The 18,158-nt window shown below is 37.0% G+C and overlaps 1 protein-coding gene across 1 annotated transcript in view; it reads right to left on the bottom strand.

The window, feature by feature from the left end:
• Positions 1–1,385: 1,385 nt before the first annotated feature.
• NYAP2 (neuronal tyrosine-phosphorylated phosphoinositide-3-kinase adaptor 2) overlaps positions 1,386–18,158 on the bottom strand; it is a 202,544-nt gene continuing 185,771 nt past the window's right edge. Inside the window, exon 7 of the mRNA XM_027769884.1 lies at positions 1,386–1,858. Within this exon, the coding sequence (XP_027625685.1) occupies positions 1,631–1,858 (228 nt within the window). The 3' untranslated portion in view covers positions 1,386–1,630. The remainder of the gene's footprint in view (positions 1,859–18,158) is intronic.

Below are 18,158 nucleotides of genomic sequence, written 5' to 3'. Positions count from 1 at the left end.
AAAAACATTAAAAAATTATGTTTTAACATTTCAAAGGCTTTTCAAAGGAACTGTTACCGATAAAGCATTACTAAGTTTTTTAGCAATATAGATTACAAAAATTCCCTAACTCTTGTTATATTTGGTTTTCTTGAGCAGCACTGCGCTACTGCTGCCAATACCCTTACCAGGAAAACCACTAGGACAATAACTTCAAACACAGATTTTCCTCAGAAATATAATACTAAATTGATAGTTAATGAAGAACCACATACTGTCAATTTTAGGAAGCATAAATAGTAATTTAAATATACAAAATATATGTGATAGTTTCCTTTTTATTTATCTGTGGCAGTATTTATATTCAACTAACAAGTTACTCTTAAAAGATATATATGATTTTTTTAAACTTAAATTTCACCACCACATAAAATTGAATCTACCCCATCCCTCATCCCCTGCATTTCCTGTTTCTTCCTCAAAACACAATAAAATAAACAAGTGGTCATAATTCTTTGGTCCTGGTGTCATAATCAGTGAGAATGGGAGTGATAATTATACACATAAGATTATGACCCCAAATGTGGTGATGCCAAGTTTGAAAAAATTGACAAGAAATACTTTGCCATTAAATGGGCCTAAATTTTGAGAAAGACTGGCATTTAGTATACTCAAATATGTAAACTGGCCCGGTTGAAAGTTTATTTCTCATTTTCTAGGGAAAACAAGCACACACATGAAAATTTACTTAAAAATAGATTATGGTGGCTCCAATGCCTCTGGTCCCAACTTCTTGAAAGTAATCATGCTCTTTAGCAAAAGATTCTTGTTCCCTCCATTGTCACAGTGAACCCTGGTCTCCTCCAATCAGATCCATGATGCAAGGACACACATTCCTAAGATCATTGCTGAAGCAAAGGTTTCCTGCTGGGATGCCCAAATATATCCTCGTCCCTCCCTCTGGAGTCTGACTACCTGTTTTTTAATTTGACCAAGAGGATATTGAAGAGAAATTTGGATAAAAGCCAGTGTAGCAAAAACATGGTGTCAATGTCGTGTGGACATTCAAACGAAGCATCACATTTGCATTCACATTCTGTCAATGGCAACTTAAAATCTTAAAAAGCAACAAATGCTCTTAATGAATATAATAATCAACGTCTACATTACTAGCACCAGATCATATGTCATGTGATTGAACATGATTTATAGCAGTGAACTCTTATACAGAAGCAAAATGTGGTGAAGGGGAAGGAAAGACATTTTAAATGCAAAAATTAATAATAAAAGGCATCAAGGGATTACATATAAAAGAGATAACAAACCAGTTAATACCGAAATTATATCATATAGTAAACTCTCGATATTTCTGTAATTTATATACGTATAGTGTGTATCATTTCAGGTGTCACTCATAAACTAGTAAAATATTTACATTTTAGTATCTTCTGGATTCAAAATAATCCGGGATAAATACGTGTGCCTTAATCACAAGGGCATATACATTTTATTTTGAGCTTGCCATGAGTTGGCACAGCTCTCCATAGCATTCCACTCCAACAGAGAAGATTTGTAGCAGTTAATTATCACAGGACTGAGTCGACCTCCCTCTTCTCATCAAATAAGGTGGCACTCACACCATCCTGTCCTCTCATATGGCAGTATCCCAGAATACAGTCTGCTGTTTAGAATAGGGTGGAGGGCTGTACTTCTTTGCACCTGCGTTCTTCTTCCAGCTGGGTAGGATAGGCATGCTATCCTGTTTGCAAAGGCCCTTTTCCGTTTTCTGTCTAGCCTTTATTTCCTTGCACAAGCAACGCTTTTTCTCAATCATCTCAAGCATTGTATGGTCTCCATGAAACCACTGCATGCATGCCACCTAGCAAAAAAGAAAGAGTGAATACAGAAGGAAAAAAAATGGAATGAAAGTATCGTTTTTGCACTATGCTAGGAGTTGTTTAGAAAAATGTCAACTGTTTCTGCAGCTCCTTTTAAAATTCTTCAAATGAATTAAGAAATACAATAGTTCTTCCAAAACAAAAATAAGAGCGTGGAAACTACCAATAAATCCTGTGCTTAAATTAGTAAGCAGCATGGCTTTACGTAACAATAATTCGGGTATAAATATTTTTCCAATATGTTCTAGAATTCCACAATATAGAAATAAAACCCTTTTATTTTATCTTCTTACACAATGTGCCAAACATTTGCTTAATAATTTTATGTTGCCTCCATCATCTTACAGGTCCCAAAATGTATACATTTGGTTATTGTAGTTACATTAAGTGAGGTCTAAAATGAATGTAATATGTTTTAAAGATGTTAATGAACATTTTCATCTTTTGAAATAATTTTAAGACATGGGTTTATTTGTAAATAGCATGTAGTAGAATTAACAGTATTAGTATTTTTTTCCTAAATGACCATAAGTGTGTACAACATACTCAGAATGTAAACGTTTAATTAATTCTTCTGCAATGAAGTTTTTGCTACAGTTTTTGAAGCTTCAGCAAATGTCTAAGTTACAATCATTGGTCTCTACAGTCACAGTGATACAGATCCTCATTAGCTTAAAAAAACTTAGAGAAACATATGTATTAGGTCAGTTGGGTTACCAGAAAAATGTTCAGAGTGAAATCTGATATACACACATATATTTCGGGGCAGGTAAAGACTGCTGTGGTACCGAGACTACTGGCGTCTGTTGTTTGGACTAGACTATCTGCTTGTGTTGGTCATATCAGGGTGACAATGAGATTGGGTTTCCACTTGTTTAAGAAAATCCACTTTATGACTTTAAGTATTAAAATAGCTTATTTGAAGTCACTGAACTTGGTTTTACAATTTGAGGATCATAATCGGAGAAATTACCGTGTATCAGTATAATACTTACTCAATATTAGATCTCATTCTATGTTTTTGAGTGAGCTAATTCATTTATTTTTCATAAGATGCTCTAAAGTAAGTAATATCCATTAATCTATAATAATGAATAAAAGGAGACTTACAGGCATTTAGTAACTCATATAGACAATAAATGGCAGGGTCAGGATTTGAACCCATAAGTTCATTTCTAACACCCGAAACTCCAATAACTGCACTGTGATGCTTCTCAGTTTGTATAGAGAACTGGAGAGGATTGAGCAAATAAATGAGTACACCTTCAACATACAGATGACGAAGCTAAGACTTCCAGAAATTCCATATCTTGCCCTAAGCTAGGAAGGTAGATTTTGTTGGGAACAAAGCAAAACTGAATTAAGCTAATTCCTCATCCTTTAGGGAAAAGTCAGGACCTAGAACTAAAAAGCAACCTGGATCCAAACTTGGATGTGTGAAATGTCCACTGGTTATTCAACTTCTTAGATTCCTTATCTAAATAATGGAACTAATATCTCACTTTTACAAGTTGGTATGAGATTTGAACAAAATCATGAAGATTAACTCTTTATTAAAACAGCGAAACTTTATTCAAGCCTTACCATTCTAATATTGACAAATTCCTTGTAACTTTCTATACCTACCCACTGCCAGGCATATCCGAAGAGTTCTATGTTATAATGAAATTTATAGCATAGAATTCCCACCATCATGCTCCAAATCACACAGAGAGTAAGGACTTTTCTATGCACTCTGATAAGAAAACTGAGCCTCAGAAAGTTTAAGGAATTAGATATAGGTCACAGCTAATAAGTATAGAGACTTGTATCAAAATCAGATTTGTCTGACTCCTGAGTTGATAATCTTTGTACAACTGCATGCTCCACATACTCAATTTTATTTTTAAATGAGAGTAGTTGTTATTGTACAGAAACTACTCAGGAGTGTAAAACAGCTATGACTTTATGAATGAATAAAAAGTACTTATGAGAATGGCCAGCAGAGCATGTAATGGTTATGTCACTGGACTCCCACATCGTTGACCAAGGTTTGAGTCCCAGATGGGGAATCTTAAAACACGCCAGGCGCATGCACGTGTGTTTTAGGATCCCAAGAATGAAAGAGAAGGGATTGCAGCGTGCCCATCCCTTTGAGGGCTGGTCTCTCACTTTTTGTCTCATTGTCTCTCTCCGTCTTTCCAGCAAGCACATGCCCCTTATAGCAAAGATCTCTCTTTAAAAAAAAAAAAACTTATGAGGGACCAGCAGATGGCACAGTGATTACATCACTGGATTCCCATTCAGCCGACTGTGGTTCGAGTCCTGGACCCAGTGGCTTGAAACTCTTGCTAGATGCATGTGCATGTATGTCCAAAATCCTGAGAAGAGAATGGAGGAAAAGGGATTGTGGTTTGACCATCCCTCCTAGGGGGAGGAGGGTGAGTTCTTGTTTTCTGTCTCTCTCGAGAGTGCATGTGCCCTATAACAAAAATCTCTTAAAAAAATTTTAAAGTGCTTATGAAATAATTAAATCTAAATCAATGGCTTGGACTTGGAGCTCAGAAGTTGATAGACTTAGAAAAGTATATGCCTAACTTGATATGAAGCTCCATGAAAGAAGGGAGTTTATTTTACGTCTCTTAATTTCCTCTGGTACCTAGTTCCAGACCTTCCCAAGGGCAGTCTCCTTTTAAGTAAAATTCTAGGAGTTTGTTGAGTTATCTGCTGAACTGGTTTATGTCCCAATAGATTGCCAAAGTAGCTCAGAATTTTTTCAAAAGACTTACAAAATATTTTAACATGACATTCTATGCAATAAAAATACAGTAACTCTATTTTGGTGAAAATACAAGCAAAATTTATTGAGTGACTATAAACTGTTATAATGGAATTTATAACATAGAATTCCCAGAGGGCAGGCCCCAAATACCATTCATCTCCATACTTCCAATGCTCTAAATAAAAATGCTAGAAATTGAAAAGAAGCCACCATCATTGAACAATTGTGTTGCCTCTTAAAAAACTCTCCATATAATTTCCTTCTTAGTATAATCTCCTGAGTTCTACACATTTTAATCTTATCGCAAAATCTTGAAACTCCTTAGGTCACAATATTTCTTATAGCACCACCTCTGTATTTTCCCTTCATTTACTTGTCCACACAAACATTGTATTATTCATTACCAACTTTTCTTTAATGATTTATGGAGTGAATCAGTGGGTATGACTGAAAAATTATCTTCCTGGATTGCTGTGATAAAAATGAGGCTGATATATTTCCTAGTTGTTACATTTTACATATGTGTAGTCTGCTTTTTATTCTCAATTATAGGTATGTGTCTTTGTGTGTCAATTAAAAATTATGCCACATAGGTTTGCACATTTATTATGAATAGTAAATTCTCGGGACAACAGGTGGCATGGAGGCTAGGACAGCTGGATCCCACATGGCTAACTACGTGGTTCAAGTCTCAGACCCGGTGACTTACAAAAATTAATCTGGGAGTATATGCATGCATGCCCAAAATCCCAAGATGAGAATGGAGGAGAAGGGATTGCAATATGGCCATCTCCTCTGGGGACCTCATTTCTCACTTTCCCTCTTTCTCACTGCCTCTCACTGGTGAGTGCATATACCCTATGGCAAAATTGAAAAAAAAATATTTTTAAAAATAAAAAATGGAAGAGTAAAAATAGTTATGAAACTTTTTTTATATTCTTAAAATTTTTCTTTTTAAAAAATGGTTATATGTCCACCTAATTGGTAGGATGGTCTAAAATATTAACAAAGTAAATCACTTTCCTTTCAGAATGACTCCATAATATTTAATGCCACTTTTCTGAGACAGATCTATAGTTGATGAGAAAACATTGCCTAATGCATAAAATTCCATGAGAGACTACTGCCCAATACATAAAAGAAGCCTACATACTAGAAGATAATTCAAACACAGGTTGTTGAAAGAGTGCCAATTCAACATAAAAATATACTTCAAAATATGTTAACAAATATGTGAAGTTAGCATAGAATTTTCTTCGCTTACACCATGATAACAATTTTTTTCCAATTTAAAATACCCAAGAAAGTGTGTCTAGTAAAATGAGAGGAGTAAATGTTCAATGTGATTTCTTTGTGAAAAGATAATTCTTCTTCCCAAATCCACTTTTAAATAGCATGTGTTTGGGTACATATCCTTCGTAGTTCCCCAAACTGGACTCTGGTGTAAAGGCTCTGGACATTTACATGGTCAAGTTCTCCTCTTCCATGAGTCGAAATGGTATTTTCCACGTTGATAAGAAGATGTTATGCTTTTGCTCATTATTTGAAACTTGATTAATTGCAAGTTTAACAATTACATGGAGTGTGTTAAGAACACTACTCATACTCTATTTTTTATCACAATTATTTACATCTTGATAAAATATAGCTATAAATCCCCATCCCACCTCTCCCTGGAGCTGCAAAACCTTTGGGAATCAGCTCTACAACTAATTTGAAATCAAGGCCAGTAAAAAAGGTCTTCTAATTTAGTTATTTAAATAGCCTTATTTCTTATTTTTAATACAGATGCACTTTTTATATACACCATGAAGAAAAGAAAAATATACATAAGTGGATAAATATATATTGGAAGACAACTGTAATAGAATTATTTAATTACTATACCATACATCTATTGGACAATATTTTTTTTGAGAGTTTTTTGCTATAGGGCGCGTGTGCTCGCCAGACAGACAGAGAGACAGAAAGCAAGAAATCAACACCCAGGGGGGATGGTCACGCCGCAATCCCTTCTCCTCCATTCTCCTCTTGGGATCTTGGGCACACACGCACACGCGCCTGGCATGGGTTCTAAGCCACCGGGTCTGAGACGCGAACCGCGGTCGACTACGTGGGAGTCCAGCAACATTGCCATTACGCTAACTGCTAGTTCCCTTGGACAGTATTTTTTTTAATTGCTTTTATTTAATTTAAGTATTACTATCATTATTATTTTATTATTGTGCTCACCAGAAAGACAGGAAGAGACAGACAGAAAGCAAGAAATGGCCCCCCAGGGGGGATGGCCATGCCACAATCCCTTCTCCTCCATTCCCCTCTTGTGATCTTGGGCATGCATGCACATACACCTGGCATAAGTTTAAGCCACTGGGTCCAGGACTCTGCAGTTGTCTACACGGGAGTCCAGTGACACAGCTATTAGACCAACTGCTGATCCCATCATTATTATTACTTAATTTGATCAGAGAGAGACAGAGATGGAGGGATAGGGAAAGTGAGAAAGCAAGCTGCCAGATTCAGAACTTGAACTGTGGCCACGGATGTGGGAGTGCAGGGCCTTAACCACCACGCCACCTGCGAGCCCTTTGGACAAGATTTTAATATTAACACGATTTATCAGACACAATATTCTTGGATGATGGGTTCATGGAAATAAGTCCAGTGAAACTCCCATCAAGAAGGGGGAGTTTATGTGTAGGCTCTTCTTTATGTGTAGGCTACACACCTTGACACCTTCCCTAAATAGCACAGTTGGAATGGGGAAAGGGAATAATCACCAGTGGTGAAAACGGAGGCTATGGAACCAGCAGTTGGTATAATGACTATGTCGCTGGACTCCTATGTCGTCAACCACAGTTGGAGTCCCGGACTCAGTGGCTTAAACTCACACCGGGCGTGTGTGCATGCCTGCCCAGGATCCTGAGAGGAGAATGGAGGAGAAGGGATTGCAGCGTGGCCATCCCCCCTGGGGGGTGATTTCTTGCTTTCTGTCTCTCTGTCTCTTTGTCTGTCTGGCGAGCGCACACGCCCTATAGCAAAAACCTCTCCAAAAAAAAAAGAAAGAAAAAGAAAGCGGGACCAGCAGTTAGCGTAATGGCTATGTCACTGGACTCCCATGTAGTCGACCGCGGTTCGCATCCAGGACCCGGTGGCTTAAAACTCACGCCGGGTGCATGTGCGTGCGTGCCCAAGATCCCGAGAGGAGAATGGAGGAGAAGGGATTGCAGCGTGGCCATCCCCACTGGGGGGCAATTTCTCACTTTCTGTCTCTATGTCTCTGTCTGTCTGGCGAACTCACACGCCCTATAGCAAATCCTCTAAAAAAAAAAAAGGAAAGAAAAAGAAAAAAGAAACTGGGGGCTATGGTCTGAATGTCTGTGTCCCTCCAAAATACATATATGAGAAATCACCGCCCCCCGCCCCGGGTGAATGACCGCACTGCAATCCCTTCTCCATTCTCCTTTTGGGATTTTGGACATGCACCCACACATGCCCAGGGTGAGTTTTAAGGCTCTAGATTTGGGACTCGAACTGCAGTCGACACATGGGAGTCCAGAGATGTAACCATTATGCCATCTGCTGGTCCCGTATGTGTCTTATTTTAACTTGATGAGAATGGTGGCACGTTCTCTCTACCATCATTCTCTCCAAAAACTCTAACTGCACTCTACAAGGGAGAAACAACAGACAGACCCAAAATGAGAAAATTCTACCAAATATCAGACCAATACTCCTCAAAGCTATCAAAGTCATCCAAAATAAGGAGAGTCTGAGAAATCGTCAATCTAGAGAAGACTAAAATTCTGAATGACTAAATGCAATTTATGTTGTCCTGGAAAAGACACTGGAGCAGAAAAAGAACATTAGATGAAAATAAGAGAATTGGATAAAGTGTGAACATCGGCTGATAATCATGTATCAGTATTGATTCATTAGTTGTGACAAACAAAAATAATGCAAGATATTAACAATAGGAGAATCAATGGGTGTGGGAATCTAGAAACTCTGTGTACTCTTGGTTAATTCTCAGTGAATCTAAAGCTATGCTAAAATTTAACAGTATATACACACACACATTCATATGTATATATACATGTGCACATACATATGTGTGTGTATATATATTTAAAAATCAAGTGAAGAGACCATGTTCTTCCCAAATTGTTTTTTTGTTTAGAGAGATTTTTTTTTTTTTTGCTATATGGCGCATGTGCTTGCCAGAGAGACAGAGAGAAATGGAGAGACAGAAAACAAGAAATCACCTCCTGGGGGAGCTAGCCATACCACAATCCCTTCTCCTCCATTCGCCTCTCAGAATTTTAACACATATGCTCATGCGTCTTTCTTGAGGTTCAGGCCGCTGGGTCTGGGACTCAAACTGCTGTTGACTATGTGGGAGTCAGTGATGTAACCATCACGCCATCTGCCGGTTCCCCAAATGCTTGTTTTAACTGTATCTTTTATTCATTAAATGAACTGACATGGCGTAAGGTAAAGAGTTAATGATTTGACTGAGGCTCCTATGGTTGGATGACATTGAGAAGTCATGTTCATCTCTCAGCTTCCTACATACATTATAGAGACATTGACATACAGCACACATGTGCATGATATGTAATTTGCATATACTTCACACATGCATTTTGTCTGTAGTGTATGTAATTTATACAATACACGGGCACATACATCATACTTCACACGGTTTCAGGAGACAAGACAGTGAACTAAAGCATAGGAAGCTGTAGAAGCCCTGTATGTTATAACAATCTCATCTAATGATACTTCAATGTATCAAGAGTAACATAAAGGAGAATGAGCCTTTAGTTTGCTTTAATAATTACTTTCTCTAAAAAGTAAAATTAAGTACTTTCAGAGATTAAGAGTCTATTTTCTCCAAAGAACAAAGGAATAGCAATGTGGACAATCACTGATCTTCATGAAATTTATTTAAAACATTCAATTTTGAAAATATGTAAAGCATTAAGAGGAAAAAAAACTGAAATAAGTACTCAGAACATTTAATATTAACATTTTAATAATAATTAATATTAAAAATGATACCAGAATAAAACTATTACAAGCAAGCATATCTCTACTGATTTCCATTTTTTCTTTTATTTATTTATTTTAATTTGCCAGAGGGCATGCATGCTCACTGGAGAGTGACAGAGAGAGCGAGAGGGAAAGTGAGGAAGCACCTCCATGGGGCATGGCCTTGCTGCCATTCCCTCCCCTCCATTTCTTCCTTTTTTCTGGATTTTGGGCCTACACGCACAGGTACCCAGAATGTTTTTCAAACTGCCGGGTGAGTACTCAAACCTTGCAGTCTGCCATGTGGAACAGATGGCCCTACTGTCTGTTTATATGTCCCATTAGTCAGTATATGAAAAATAATAATTTATCAAAGACTGAGGAGACAGAAGTCAATATATTTGGAAGCCAAGTACATTGTCGATCTTAGAATTTAGTTCAGCTGTGAGTTGAGATTTGTGAATAAAATTTAATTTTAAAATCAATAGACACAGTAATCAATACTAATTTCCTGATGATCTAAGGGGAAATAACCTTTGAGCTCTGTGTTGTTCTCTCTGTCCCAACTTCTCCAACCCAAATAGCCCATGTTGTGAGAACTTTTCATTTCTTGCATGGGGAGTATAAGCTCCCCCTGGTTGAAAAGAAAACTAGAGTTATCAAAGTTCTTTGGGTTGTTCTTGTTACTCACAGAAATTTTCCTGGGAGACATGGGTAACCCTCCTGAGGTGATGAGGAACCATGAAGCCAGTGGAGCGACTGGCGAAGGGTAAGCGAAGTCTTCAGGGATTATGGGAGGTAGTGAGTCACCTGAACTCTGCGTTCTCTAACCTTAGCATTCAGAGGTCAACCAGGGTGTCACTGCCCTCACTGAAATTGTCTTCCTCTATCGTTTAGTGAGAAAAAAGAGTAATTCTTTCTTAATGAAATATACAAAAATAAATAACATGTAAGGACCATAAAATTATTTATTAAATTTTAAAATGTATTATTATTATTTTAAAATTTGTTATAGGGTATGCACAAACACACACACACACACACACACACACACACACCAGAGAGAAAGAGAGAGAGAGAGACAGCAAGAAAGCAAGGCTCCACATATAGGACTCAAACTGATATTGACTGTCCAGCATCTTAACCTCTACACCACCTGCTGCTCCCAGAACCATGAATGTTTTTACACTCATCTTCAAGATAATGGTCAGGGTTAAAGACAAATGGTAGGGAAAAAGTAGATATTGGACAGAGGTTGGCAAACCACAACCCACTGGCAGATACAATCCACCACCTGTCTTTGCACAGCTCACAAGCAAGTTTTCTTCGCCGTTTTTTTTGTCTGCATGTCTAAACAGGTGAAAAAAAATCAAAGAAAGAATATTTTGTGACACATGGAAATGATAAAAATTCAAATGGTGGTATATATAAATGAAAGTTTTTGGCACACGAACATGTCCATTTGTTGATGTATTTTCTACAAAATAAATTTGAGCACTGGAGACAGAAAATATATGTCTAAAAGACAATCCAACCCTCTTTAAAATTGCTAACTCCTGAATTATTATGTAAGATAAACAATACAACTAATTGGGCTGACCTCATGGCCTCATGGGTAAGAGAACTGGATCCGACATAGCCAACTGTGCAGTTCCGGTCCAGGAGAGTGGCCTGAGCAACACGCTGGACATGTGTGTGTGCATGCCAAAAACGCAGAAAGTGTCGAAGGGCACCCGTGCCCCACTTTAGTTGCTTTCCCCACTCCATCTCTCTGTCTTTCTGACAAATAAAAATACGTATACAACTAATAAACACAAATAAAAACTAATGAATATAGTATCTAAAATGGTCAAATAAACGGGATGCTAGGTCTGTAAAAAAGAGAAAAAAAATTTTTTTTTCTTTTTGCTACAGGGTGTGTATGTTCACCACAAAGAGAGAAACAGAGAAAGTGAGAAATCACCTCCCAGGGAAGATGGTCACACTGCGACCCCCTCTCCTCCACTCTCCCCTCAGGATTTGGGGCACACATATACACAAGCCCAGTGTGAGTTTTAAGCTACTGGTCCAGGACTCAAAATATGATCAGTTGTGTAGGAGTCCAGCACCTTAACCACTACGCCATCTGCTGGTCTCTGGAAAAATAATTTTTAATGGATGAATTAAACATAAGAAAACTTGTTAAAATATCTTCACCACAATAATTGGTTATTGGATCAAACTACTATGGCCCTATCATCACATTCTTTCCAAAATATGTTTTCGACTAAATAAATTGTCAATTGACCCTTACAATAGAATGTATTAGAACTGTCTGATAGAAGACAACAAAAGATACTGGAAATATTGGTGCTATGAAAAAGGGGGGTATATGAGACAAATCAAGGGCACTAGATCACACTAGCTTGCAATAGTCTTTTAAAACTATTGTAAGAGACACAGAGAGAGACAGAAAGTGAGAAATCACCCCCTATGGGGATGACCATGCCACAGTCCCTCCTTCATTCTCCTTTGGGATTCTGGGCATACATCCAAAGTGAGTTTCAAGTTACTGGGTCTGAGGACTTGAACTGCGGCCGACTATGTGGGAGTCCTGCAACATAATCATTATGCCATCTGCTGATCCTTTTTCTATATATTTTTATTGCCACTGGGCACACGGGCTTACCAGAGAGAGAGAAAGCAATCCCCAAAGGGTCATGGTCATGCAACAATCCTTTTTCCTCCATTTCTCTAGCTCCCGAGGATTTGGGGCATAGATCCACACATGTGTGCCATGTTTTTCCAAACTAAAGGAACCAGGATTTGAACCATGGTCAGCCATGTGTGATCTGGCTTTCTATGCATAGCACTTAACTGCTGCACTATGGGCCAGCAAAAATTATTTTTTATATCAAGTTTGGTCCATTACATAAACCAGAAATCCTGAGACCTAGATTTGCCATCAGTTCTGGCAATTAATTTAAAGAAATTATTTGGTCATATATACTGTATATTTTACAATTTCATCTTTATAAGGAAATGCAGAGGGATGAAGTTAAGGAGATAACATACAAAAAATGGGTTAAAGTCTCTAGATAAAAGAGGTAATACTAGGTCAATCCTTTCTTTTTAATAACTGCAGTGGTTACTAAGTTGCCTGTGATGTGTCACTGTAGAGATTGAATGGGAAAATAAAAGTTATTTTTAGAACATTTCTCCCAATTTTAGTGAATTATATTCTCTTTTTCACCCCAACTATATGTTGGAAGGGAAGGGTCAACTGTACATAGTACAGGCAACAACACGAGCCCTCAATAAATTTTTTGAACTTGGCATATAGAGATGTGGCCTGTCCTTGCCAGCACAGTCACAGATAAAACTGCTTTATTACTTAGTTATCAAGTCACAAGTCTTTCAAGTGACCATTCTTCAAGATTTATAAAAAAAAAAGTATTTTTCTTTAAATAAGCATGGCTTTCTCCATATATTTGTTATAATTGATGTTTTGGAATCCCATAGAAGTTACCCAACTGCATAGTATTTTTCAAGAAGAATGTTTAAAAAATACAGCAATTAATCTCCATGGCTTTACAATTATGTATAAACCATTCATGTAATTTGTAAGTATAAACTAAGGTTAGGAAGATGATTACACATTAAATGATTTTCCCCTCTTTAGGAAGACCTTTACAAATCCATTAGCACAGATTATCTGTTGATGAGGATGTGTGTAGTAGTCTCAACTGGGCTGGAATGAAATGTGTCATGCTGGGTAAAGTCTCTTTACAATCTAAGTGATGTATAGAGATTCAATGTATACATGATAACAATAAAGAAATAAAACAAGTAGATAAAGTAAGGGTACAAGAAAAGCTATGTTACTATTCTTAGTTTGTAAATTGTCCTTTTGATACCATCTTGTTTTCTTTTGTAGGTATAAATAAAAACTGTTGATGATTAAAAAAAGAACAGATTAATAAACATATACTACCCCAAAACATAGAGACATTTTAATTTCATTGGCTTGATTTCAATCTTGAGCTTTCAGTCTCACTTCAATGATATTGAGAAAGTTATCTTGCTATCTTATGTGAAATATGAGAATTAAAGATTATCTTTAAAATGTTCCCAGCTTTTGGACTTTGATAATATGATTTGAAATACGAGGCGTCTTTGGTATAGCTTTAGGTTTTCCCATAGTTACTTGTCTGCATTGTTTGTTTTCACCTTTAACTCTGATTTATTGATCAGGTGTGGCTTTAATTATTCCCTTATAATTCTCCCTCATATATCAGGAATGTTGACTCAATATATGTTTTATGAAAGTATTATTGGGCAAGCCTACACCCGAGGCATGTACTGTGATTGCAGAGTTTATTTCCCGTGTCTAAATTTAGTTCAGAGATATAAATGTATCGATAAAATGAGAACCATGTCTTGATATTATAGTTGCTTTTAAATTCTAAATCTTAGGTACACATTAACTCCTGCCTTTATTTCTAGATCTGAAGATCTCCCTTGATGTATTATACAATCTCCAATCAGTTACTGGACGATAAAGAAACCATTACATACTGATATCTTAAAGGACATATGCTATTTGGTTTTAATGTTTTTGCGTTTGCTCATATCTTCAATTATGTAAAAATCACTCATCCAAAAGATTTAAGGGGCCTCCAAATGGTACAGTGCTGAGGACACTGGACTCCCACGTAGTCAGCGTGGCTTAGTCCCAGACTCAGCGACTTGAAACTCACACCAGGTTTGCGTGCATACATGCCCAAAATCCCAAGAAAAGAATGAAGAAGAGATTGCATTGTGTCCATCCTCCCAAAGGGAGAGAGGATGGTTTCTCACTTTTTGTCTTTCTGTCTCTCTGGTGAGCAAAAATCTCTAAAAAAATAAAAATAAATAAATTAAATTATAAATTAAGAAGCCTTACAATTGCATGGCTATGAAGAGAAGTAGTTTCAAGCTAATATCTATTGCTCATTTTCTCTTCCTGTAAAATAAGGAAAACACTTAATCCTTCATTTTATACTGATAACCTTTAAACAAGACCCATGGTTGCAAGTAAATTTCAGAGATGAAGGTTTGTTTCAGCTACCAAGCTAAATAGTAACAAGTGTAGTCAACTCCAGGTTGCTCGCATTCACTGTGCATCTCTATTTAATAGCAACTGTCCCCCGTGTGTGTGTGTGTGTGTGTGTGCACATGAATGTGTTGGTGTGTGCCTACTGGTATTTAATCTTCTATTTTCTCAGGACACTACAAAATAGATAAAATGTGTAAGAAGACTTGGTTTTACCACTCAGTTGTGAAATCAACAATTTACTTAACTTTTCTGAGATCTTCTTTCTTTATCTGCAAATGAAAATAATAAAATCTCAAGTTGGTTAAAGGGATTTAATGTGATAATTTGGCATGCACTAAAAAGTAGACTCTTAAAAGTGTGATCTCCCCAGGAGATTATGAGTGTTTTGACTACAGAGATTGTGTGGTTAATTCCCATATTCTTAATTACTGTGGAAGGAAGTATGTAATAAATTTCCATGAAAGAAATCAATGAATGAGTAAACAAATGGATGACTGTAAGTATTATACTCTCTGCGTATTTTCAGGAAAGTTGGCTTTGAAATCCTTAATTAATTATTTCATTCCACTTTCGACCAAATGAACCAAACAATATCCCAAATTGTACAAGATGAAAAATAGATATTTCCCAAGATTTGTGAACCTCAGGAGGCGTCTAACCTGAAACTCATCTCTCACTGCCGTATGAGTCCCTCCCTGGGTGCTCCACGTCCCAGAACACCTCCTTCTCAGTTTCTGGGTGTCAATCCTTGCCTTTTGGTTCAGGGTGAGTGAGAAACCAACACTCCCTAACCCTTAGGATGCATTCAACCTACTGAGGTAGTTCGTTAAAATGCAAATTCTTAGGGACCACTCCCTGAAATTTTGACTCTATGTCTAGACAAGTTGGTGCTCAGGCACCACGGTTTTACTAGGATTCCCAGGTCATTCCAAAGACGGTAGTCTGAGTGCCACATTTTAAGAAATAAAGAAAGTAGTAACAGGTAAGAGTTCAATACAAAGTCAAGGGGGCACAGAGACATTCTCACAAAGTCTGGCCTTTTCCATGTTCAGTCCGTGCATTACTATGGACAGCTGACAAGGAAATAATCAGTTACCGTTATCGGAGGAAAAATCTGATTTTGTCTTAGCAAATTATGGCAAGTATTTGCCACCCGTTCTCAACTATTTAACAGTGTATGCATATATTTGTATGTATATGTATATTGATATATATGTGATGTATATATAAACATATATATAATATTTATTATTACTAAACCTTTTTATAGTCCTCCTAATTTTCATATTATTTGAAAAATAACAGTATAAAAATTTTACTGGAGGATAGATGTCTCAATAATGTCACTCAAGAAAAAGTGGTGACGTAAAACTAATATACCTTATCTTGAGATTCCTGACTGATCCAAAGAAATCCCAAAACATTCTTCAATGGTTTCATAGAAGTTGTAAACTAAGTGGGCAAGTTATGTACACCTACAATCAGGTGACTTTGGACTGAAGGATCATCAGTGCAGAAGGAATCGTCAGGACAGTGACAATGTAACAAGATCAGCAACCATGATTGACTGTAATAACCATGTTCCAGGCACTCTGGGAACACTGAAGATAGACAAATTCCTTAAAGCCACACACACACACACACACACACACACACACACACACACACATACACATATCCCCTTTTTTTCTATAGGGTATGTGTGCTCACCAGAGAGAGACAAAGAGGGAAAGTGAGAAGTCTCTTCTGGGGGGAAATCCACACCACAATCCCTTCTTCTCAGTCTCCCCTTGAGATTATGGACACATACACATACATGCCAGGTATAATTTTCAGGTGCCAGTTCTAGGATTCTAACTGCACAGTTAACCATGTGGGATCTAGTACCTTAAACTCTATGCCACCCGCTGGCCCCAAAGCTTGCCTTATTGCCTCTTAAGTATGACTTTTTGCTATATTTTAGGTGAGGCATGAGGAGATTAAACAACAATCATCACATGGCTGATAAAAGGTAGATATGAAATTGCAAGCCAAAACTAAATATACAAAGGGCCAGCAAGTGGCATAGAGTTTAAGGCACTAGATCCTGTGGTTAAAGCATTGGATTCCCATGTGGCCAGCTGCGATTCAATTCCTGGATCAGATGGCTTACTTTCTCATTTTTTTTTCTCTTTGTCTCTTTCTGGGGACCACATATTCTAATAGAAAATTTTAAAATAATAATAATAATAATGAATTAAATTGATAATTGTTTTTAAAAACAAAACTAAATTTACAAAATGCAAAAATCTATGCACTTACTATTATACCAGATTGTCCCACAACTAATTATGATAAAGGTGGGCCACACTGGAAAATGCACACACATACATACACACAGTTATTATGATACTTTTATTTCATATAGTCAATGTCATGAAAAAGTGTATCAGATTAAATAAAGGTGGTAAATCTTCCTGATGACAGATTCGAGGATTGATAAACTATTGAAACTTTGGTGGAATGATAGAGCATTTATCTTGTTTGTTGTAATTGTCATTGCTACCATCTTTTTCATCTCTATGCTGATTAAAGTCATCATAGCAACTTCTCATAATGGGCAAAGCACTAGGGCATGGGAGGCGTGCTTAATTTTAATGTAGCCTCTGATAACTCTGCGACCACCATTTTCTACAAAGGAAAATCTAGTTTAGAAGAGGTTAGAGATAATTTATCAAGGGGTTTTTAATAGAGCAGTACATGATAACATCCTTCTGCAGATTAGACCCTCTACCCATAGTCCATCTTCCTTGTCTCTAACTCTCCTTCAGAGAGGAGAGTGGGGAAGAAGGGGATGTGGTGGCCATCTCCCCTGGGGATTGATTTCTCACTTTTCCGCTGTCTCTCTCTCTTTGGTGAGTGCATATACTCTATGGCAAAAACTAGAAGGAAAAAAAAAAGTAAGAAAGAAAAAGAAGAAAGATGCTAATTAGGTAAAACCATCATGTTATAAATTCTTTGCTGTGACAGAATTTTAGAAAAGAATAAAATTTCAGTCTAGAAGATAACATTGCATTTTCATATTGCAAATGTTAAAGTCAATTCCCGGAATAGGATATTAACTTTGTATTTTTTAGAACAAATATAACTTGCCGAGTACATATAATTTAGTATATATTCTCTAGCAGGAGACTATGATCAAAGACACAAAGGAAACCTATGTGTCTAGCAAGGCACCATGCATCCAGAAGTTAGCGACAGGGTATTTATATCATATACATGTGGACAGAGTGTACATCCAGGGGTACTGAGTGAAGGATTCCATGTAAAGGTGTAAAGAATGCAGTGAATTTGAGAAATAACGGTATTAGTTCTCAAGAAAGAGTTGGTTTGGTATTGTCATCGTTTTAAAAGTTGATTTATGTGTGCG

This window comes from Tupaia chinensis, unplaced genomic scaffold (genome assembly GCF_000334495.1).
Source record: "Tupaia chinensis unplaced genomic scaffold, TupChi_1.0 Scaffold000095_1, whole genome shotgun sequence".
Classification (NCBI taxonomy): domain Eukaryota; kingdom Metazoa; phylum Chordata; class Mammalia; order Scandentia; family Tupaiidae; genus Tupaia; species Tupaia belangeri.
Note: the sequence above shows the minus strand (reverse complement) of the source record. Positions and strands in the feature narration are given on the sequence as shown.